Below are 8470 nucleotides of genomic sequence, written 5' to 3'. Positions count from 1 at the left end.
AGAGGTATTGTTCTAAGTTTTGTAAAATTTTTGGCTTAGTTTCATTATTTTGAAGGCATCCAGACCCCTGTCATATAAAAAGGAGTTTTAGCAATTGGAGGTATAAGCAGTAAATACCTCAGAGAAAAGATAAACTGTTTAAACAGTTTCGCAGTTTCGTAGCGCGCTACGAAACTGCGAAACTACTGTAGGTGCTGTTTTTAATACAGGCAAACAGTTCGATGGAATAATCAGAAATTTTCAAAGGAAACATCTGAGGGACATTTAGGAGACCGAATGAAGATAGCATAGCCATTCAAATGATGACAGGTGTACCTTTGTAAAAGTGTAATGTTTTGGTTCAAGTTCAAGTTTTGCTTGTAAAGGCACTTTATTATGGGTCATTAGGGTTTGGAAGGAGCTGCATACGGGGAGTTTTGGTTGGCACACCTGTTCATCAACGAAGCTTCCAGCACATCTGGAAATATGGTGATGCTCATCATTTTTGGGATATTAAAGAGCTGGAGACATGCTGCTACATTTTCGAAGAGGTAGTGGAAGACTGGAACCGGAAAAACAAGGGTTTTATCCTAATATTATTGAACCATCAACGCATCCAGCATCCAAAGCTAGCCTGGAACATTGAATCTTCTTCTCAGCTATCTCGGCCAAACTGAAAGGAGACAGGTGTCAAGGAGCAAGAAAGAATCATTCTATGAGGAGGATAGAATTAGAGTTTTAGTTTAATTAGGACTCTTTAAAATTCCAGTTTAGCACTTATTGTATTTAATGAGTCAGTTAAATAGCAGATAGGGGTAATTAGTAGCAGTCATCGAGCTCCCCTCATGCTGGAGGAGGAAGCTCAAAGTAGTTAAAGATATGTTTCTATATATAGATGAAACTTTGATGTAATGAGGGTTGGATATTTGAGAAAACAGAGTTTATTTTGGCTTGTGTAAAAAACTTATTTTCAGTAATACAAATGACTGCTTTTCTTCTCAGGATTCACACAGTGTTTCAAATGCTCAAGATATATGTGGTTTTGTTTTATCCTTTATGTTTTACAACTGTATAGATACACAATCACTCAGAATTCACTTTGCTGCTCTGATTTCCTGTGTGTATTTGTAAGTTGAGGTTTCTATGAGAGGTATTTTGAGTGTTTAAACATTACATGCCCTGACTTCTATGAATGAGTAGTTTTATAGTTTGCTGAAATGATGATTAACTCCATGAGCCCAATGGAAGTCTTTGTAATGTCTGTCCAGCCAATATATGTGTTAAATTTACTTTGCAAGAGTTAGCCATCTCATCAATATTTAAAATCAATAACCTTTGAGAGAGCCCTCTCAGGCTAAGGAGGCTAAGCCTTAGTCAAAAGTCTGGTTTGAAATAGTTACACAGAGTCAAACTGATCAGCAGCCTTCCAGTGCTTGATTTTGTGATAACACTTCCTTCCCTTATGTGGAGAATTCCTTTCACGGCTTATCCTCTTTCTTGTTGTCAGTCTCTTCCAGCACTCAACAACCACATGGCTATGTAAACCACAAAAAATAGATGGTTTTCTATGCCATGATTTATGTTCATAATTAACAATATTATTGTAATCAAAATGAAATCTGGAATACTGAGACTGTTGATACCTCCCTTGATTGTCTCTGGTGCGATTCTAGTGATGAGAGCTTGCCTTAGCTCTTCCTCTATAGTGTGCAATGTCATGGGAGGATTGTGATGTGTTCCAATCATCCTCTTTCTCCGATGTCTTTGAAAATTTCTTGGAAGCTTCTGATATCTTGGAGCACTCCCCTTCAGTGTATACCAAACCTGCAAAATTAGGTCTCTATACAACCTCCAATGGATGAGTTATTCCTTGGCCATTAGCACCAAGTCATCCTCCTTTATATCCCATCTTGGTAAGGAGTCTCATGCCAGTTCCTGAAATGGGTACCTCCATATTTCCAACAAAAATAGTGTCATGTGAACATAAAACTAAAGAATGATCAACACTGTTTACCTCAGTTGTTGATTCTGAAACAGGTGATGATGGATTTTCCAAGCCTTTGTTGTGATTCAATTCTTCCAAGGCCTCTTCCATGGCTCATAGCTGAAGCTGCAATCTCTGTTTCTCCTCTTTTTCTTCTCGTATAAGCCTCCTCAATTCATCATTCTTTGCTTGAAGGCTCTGGTTGATCTCCTCATCTGAATGATGATAAGACGATGATGAAGATGAATGTACACACGAGGGGGTAGATGGAGCATCGTCCTTTTCTCTTTCTTTCTCCCGTTCCTCTCTTGCCATATTCTCCTCATAATCTACATACATTATGTCTACCATTTTTTACATCTTGTAGAAGTCCTCATACATATCTCTGTCATCCTCCATGTTCTTTCTTATTGCACGTTCAATCATTCACACTCACAATTCACATCAGAGAGAAGACCACTCTAATACCAAACTTAATTTGGATCTCTTCAGCTACGAGAATTAACAAAGATATTTTACTTCTGTTATGTTATCCAAATTTCATATAAAAGAGCATAAGACAACCACATGTGCATATTGTAAAGAAGAGGAAACATAAAGACGACCATCAAATCATGAACACAAACACGTTGATAACAGAGTTCACCCAGTGTGGGTTACGTTTCCGGGCCTTGGTGTTAATAGTGGGAGGATGCTTCATTAAATGTTGTGAATGATGATGATGTACATGGTATATTCTTTGTCATTACAAGGATGAATAACCTCTACCAGAGTGGCATGACTCTCCATGAGACATTCTCAGGAACTCTCACTCCTATGCGCAAATTCCCTCAACAAGAGTGGCATGTCTCTCCACGAGACGTTCTCCCTATAAGAACTCCCACTCAAATGGGAATTCCTTCAGAATGACAAGCTAATAAAATCTCACATGTTGTTGCATACAAGTATCCTTCAACATAATGATAATCAGGGATCTTAATAACAAAAACATCATCTTAGCAAATCAGAAGAAAAACATTACATTTCTGCATAATATACCTCCACTTTTGGAGATGGTTGAAAGATGCAAAGGTCTGCTGCTGAAACATACATCGCCGCTAAATTCATGGCATGAAATCGTGTCAAACGACTATAAACTTTGCCCTTTTCTGACACCGTCAAATTTAGGATCCTCAGGAATCTTGAAGATTCTCCCAAAGGTTCCTTCCCTAAGATGGTTGAGAAATATGCTATTCGGATGAATATTTTGAGCACACTACTGCTTTCCCTACGAAATTCTATGAAAAATGACTATAAAGTTGGTGTCATTCTGCCTTGGTCAAAAATCAACCTCGAAGGGAGTCTTTTATATTCCACAAGATTCTCCAAAGATTCCTTACTGCTGGACGCCTGAATTTCTGCTGCTCACATGGAGATTCTAATTGTACGGTTGGACTCCTGGTGAGAAAACATACAAAAATGATTATAAGGTTGATAAATTCTGACACTGGCACCTTTGGCCCTCTAAAGGAATCTTTTTGGCATCTATTGATTCTCCTTGCTCAAGGTTTTGCCTCTTGATTCTCTCATGGTTCCACTCTGGTCCTCCGCCGCTCTAACGCCTCCACCGGTCACATGGGAAAATGGACAAGTTTATATATAAAATCCCTGGGTGGACAATCCAAAGAGGCTGTTTGGCCCGTTGGTGAGGGCGCAAAGTTTGGCACGAGTAGGTCGAGGTTCCAACCCGACTGACCCCCATTCGACGCATTTGTTTTGACCAACACTAAATTTAAATGGCACATTATAATTTTCAACACCATGTTTTTAAATTGGTTGGCGATTAAGATTGGTGGTTAGTGCTGACGGTCACATATTATATGTATCACATTGTTTTGGAGCTACTTGTGAGGCGAGCCAGCCCCACCGGGCCGGGCGGGTTCGAGCCCTACTGGGGATGGCCCGCCCACCCATAACCTTTGTTTTTTTTTTTATAACGTAGATTAATAATATGTGATCGTTGATGGGGTGGGGAGGGTTGACAGCATGCGCCCCCCGCCCCTGCCTCCCCACCCCACACCCCCCCCCCCCCCAAATTTTCATTTCTTATTTTGTAATTGCTATGGTTATTTTTCAATTTGGTGAAAATAAGGGTCACTAGACAAATTATCAGTTCAAAAAATTCGCCTGTTTCGGTGGTCGAATTCCGTGTGCCGTGTTTATGCCATTTTGTTGCCTCCTTAACTCTGCCACTTGGCTAAGTTTGACCAAAACTTTGACCAACTATAAATTGACCATATGAACTCAGATTTGAGTGTTTGCACTGTTGGAATTAGGGCAATGAGCACTATGATCTAGTTCTGGTTCCAATTCAATCTGATGGATTTTATTTTTGAGCTCTTCTGAAGCCACTTTTGAATCTGAGCATGTTTGGAGCCACCTAGATTACACCCCATGGATTCCTCCTTTGATTAATAGCCGACCAACCTCATTCTTTGTTGCCTCAATAGGGCTCAAGCAAGGTTGTGCCCTTCCCCTTTGTTGTATATTTTGGTGGCCAGGAGCCTAAGTCGAAATATGGAGATAGAAAGGATGGAGGGTCATCTTCCAAGTCTCAATATTGTGAGAAACGTAAAGGAGGTAAGCCATTCACAATTTGCAAATGATTTTCTTCTCTTGGGAGGTACTTCAAATATTATTTCTCTTTGCTTCAAAGGACTGCTTGAATCCTACTTGGACTTATCAAGGGGATTGGTGAATAAAAACAATTCATTTATTTGGATGGAATTTCCCAAAATCAACATTGTAGGAGATTTATAAAGCTCTTGAATTCCCTGTTGAGATTGGATGGCGATCCTTCATATTTTTGCATAGGACCAAAATGAAATTATTCAAAAATTTAAAAAGAAAATTCAATCTTGGGGAGGCACAATGGCTAAACACAACGGGACAATGAGTTTTGATAAATTCAGTACTATCTACTCTTTCAATATACCTATGTTATGGACTCCTAGCTCCTAAGGGAGTGATCAATCAAGTAAGTGCCTTGATATGAAAATTCCTTTGGCAAGGAGGGAAACCCAATGATAAAAAGTTTCACTTGGTTCAATGGAATGTCATCAGACTACTAGGAAAGTTTGGAGGGTTGGAAATCAAAGACCCCCATTTATGTATTTAGCTCTCGAGGTGAAGATCATATGGTGTCTAATAACTGATTCTAAAGAGTGGTGGAAAATGGCCTTCTTGAAGAGATATTTCCACAAATATCATTTACTTAGGATGGAAGCTGTTGATTGATGGGTATTGGCTCTAAGGTATGGAATTTTTTGTAAGGAAGCTACCCCAATGGAGCACACATTAATATGTGGAAAGAAAAATTTGCATCGGAAGGGCCTTTAAGGGAGCAAGAGGAATTCAATGATTTGGAAGAATGGATGCAACAAGCAGGTTATGTTAAGTTAAAGGATATATCCATACGGGATGAAAAGGTAAGATGGAAAGGATGGTCATGACTACACCTTCCTTTACACCTCCAACAATAATGGGAATTGTTCATACGAAGTTTAAAGGGAATGGATCATATTTCCATCTCACTTTGAGATCAACAGGTTTGGAAAATAAGTCCCCATCAACAATATACAATTAAAGAAGTATATGCCTTCCTTATCACAAAACTACCTCACCCGGATCCCCATCAATTATGGTAGAAAATTTGAAGCAAAGATGGAATACCCAAAGTCAATACATTTTTTTGGATCTAAGTGCATCAAAAAATTATCATAGTGGAAAAGCTAAGGGATAGAAATATACAAGGTCCTTCAAGGTGTATGTTATGCAGATATTCAGAGGAGACTACTCCTCATCTATTTAGACGGTGTCCATTTTCTCTGGTGGTATGGAGAGAAACATATACCCCTTTGACCAACATAGAGACAATTATGAGACATGATAGGATATGTTTGAAAGCTAGAGAACCAAATTTCCATGAGAAAGAAAGAGAAATTCCTATGCTAGTCAGTTTGGATTGCTGGGAATAGAGGAACATTTGAGGAAGAGAAATATGACCCTCTCTCAGAAGTACATAAGGCCACATGTATTTTATTTGAATCCATCATAGTCCAAGGTTATAAAATCTCAGAGTTGGACAATCTTTCTCATGTAGAAAGGGAATGAATCAAAGTGGGTAAACCCCCAGATCAGGCTAGTAACTACAAACTTCTACCCTCACATTTGGGGAACTTATGCACATGACAAGGCTTCGAAGAATTTCTGCAATTCCATTTGAACAAGAACCAATATTCATTATTTTTTATGGTGCCTCCAAGGGAAATCAAGGGGTGGCGGGAGTAGGGGGTTATTTTACGCCTTGATGAAAAAATAGTCTTAATATGCTTAGGGATTGGGAATGGCAGACAACAATCAATTAGAATACGTTGTACTATGGCAAGGATTCGAAATTGCAATGGCAAATAAAGAAACCAAAATTACAGTGTATGGCAACTCGATGTTGGTAATACACTAGATGAGGAAAATAAAAGGATAGAAAATCATAGATTATCCCCCCTATTCTACGGAGGTCCATCCTTCAAAGTATGAAATTCAAGCAAATATAATTCTTGCATGTGTATCCTCACCATAACACAATGAAAAGCTCTTTGGGAAACAAGGGAGTCATCTTGGAGCAAGTAAAATTGGAATTTTTTTTCCCCTGGAAAAATCCGTAAAGTTTTCATTAATATGAAAAGATTACATATGTAGATGCTATTACGCATATGCCATGATCGCTGTGGATCTGTACATTTTCAAAAAATTACATTGTTCATTTGTCTGATATAAACACTTGTGCATTCCTGCTTTGTCTGTAAATAGATTTGTTGCCTTTCAGCAACCTTCAGTTGTTCAAAAATAAAAGGTCTGTTCAAAAACTGTAGTCTGTGAAAACTGCTGCCGATTTGATAAGTTATGTATGGGGTAGACCCGCTGTTGGATAACCCGGGTCTATATAGGGCCGATGGTAGAATTTTCGTTCCTGCTGATCCAAAATTTCAGTGATCTCCCAAGTGCCACGATCCATCAGCGCGGCCTCCTTGGACAATTTGTCAGCTTCCATATTATGCTCCCTGTAAATGTGAGCAACAGAGATATGAGTAAAAGCCTCTTTGAACTGTCGAACTTCATCCATAATAACTCTGAGTGTGTGCATGTGACATGTAGAAATCTCATTGAACCAATTTGTAATGATCTGTGAGTCCCCATATATGTTGATGCTAGTGCAATGATGACTAAGAGCAAAATGCAGGAGGTGACGCAAAGTGATTAGCTCAGCATAATTATTTGTTCCAGCGCCCAAGCCCGCTTTGATATGGTAGGAGTGATTTGAGTTTAGGTGCAGAATGAAACCACCCCCACAGCTTTGAGCATTTGCAGCTCCATCGAAATATGCCCATGGAGTGCTTAGATCAATATTTGGTGGAGGGTTTGGTCGACGGGCTTTTGAGGGGGGTGGGTCAGGTAGCTCCTTGTATGCTGTGATAATGCCCGCTTCAATGAGCGGCCATCGAGGGACCTTATCATCAAAGATCAGGCTGTTCCTGACTTTCCATACAATCCAGTTTACAATAATAGGGAGGTTTGCTGCCTTCGTTCCTTTGTGCCTCTTATCCCAATCAATCCAAGCACTGATTGGGTCGGGACCTCCCCAGTCCCCATTGAAAGGAATGAAAGGTTTTATGTTGGTCCAAATTTGTTGTACAGAAGTGCAGTGCAGAAATAGATGAGCAGTGGATTCCGTGTCCAATTTACAGAGTGCACATCTCGTCGGACCATGAAATGCTCGTCGCATTAGATAGTCACCCATGGGCACCTTGTTTCGCAAGACACACCAGGAAAATAGCTTTGACCGGGGAGAATCTGCGAGCTTCCAAATTTTCCGCCACCAACTGTCAAGAACCTCGGGCTTTTTCTGGATGATAAGATGTGTGTAACCCTCCTTTGGAGTGTACATTCCGCTGTCAGCTTGAAACCATATCAGTTCATCCAGACCCTCAGTAATTCTGATATGGGATTCGGTCAGGGCAGCACAATAATCTTGCTAGATCGTGTGCCATCTCGCTGGGAGGTTGAGTTGGAGAGCAGTCTTCCAGGCCTGGTGAAAAATGTCTGAGAGGTCCTGATCCGCAATCTGTGCAATTACTTTGATGTCATGTGCAGATAGGAAGTCGACCAGGTCCTGTGGCAATATGTGTCTCCCCCCACTACCATTCCAAGGGTCTAGACCAACTCGTGCTCTGTCCCCACTTTTTATTCTCCAAACAATGTTGTTCCTGATGAGAGGCAGAGCATGAAGCACGACCTTCCAGATGGATGATATCCCTACTTTGTTCCAAGATGGCAGTCTGAGCCAGTCCAAAACATTTCGGGGCCAAATGTATTTGTGATAAACAATGGAGGTCCATAGACTGTGTGTTGTCATCAGGGCCCAACCCATCTTGGCTGCCAGAGCACGGGCGAAAGTGGGAAGGTCCTTTA

General features: G+C 40.3%; 1 protein-coding gene across 1 annotated transcript; it reads right to left on the bottom strand.

The window, feature by feature from the left end:
• Positions 1-6902: 6902 nt before the first annotated feature.
• Positions 6903-7946, bottom strand: LOC149239253 (uncharacterized). The gene has a single exon (XM_089369808.1). It carries the CDS (start codon positions 7944-7946, stop codon positions 6903-6905), a length of 1044 nt encoding a protein of 347 aa, XP_089225934.1.
• Between the last annotated feature and the right edge of the window lie 524 nt (positions 7947-8470).

This window comes from Pinus tabuliformis, chromosome 8 (genome assembly GCF_031772625.1).
Source record: "Pinus tabuliformis cultivar Carrire ecotype Pingquan chromosome 8, CPIR1, whole genome shotgun sequence".
Lineage (NCBI taxonomy): Eukaryota > Viridiplantae > Streptophyta > Pinopsida > Pinales > Pinaceae > Pinus > Pinus tabuliformis.
This window is presented reverse-complemented; position numbering and strand designations above follow the sequence as displayed.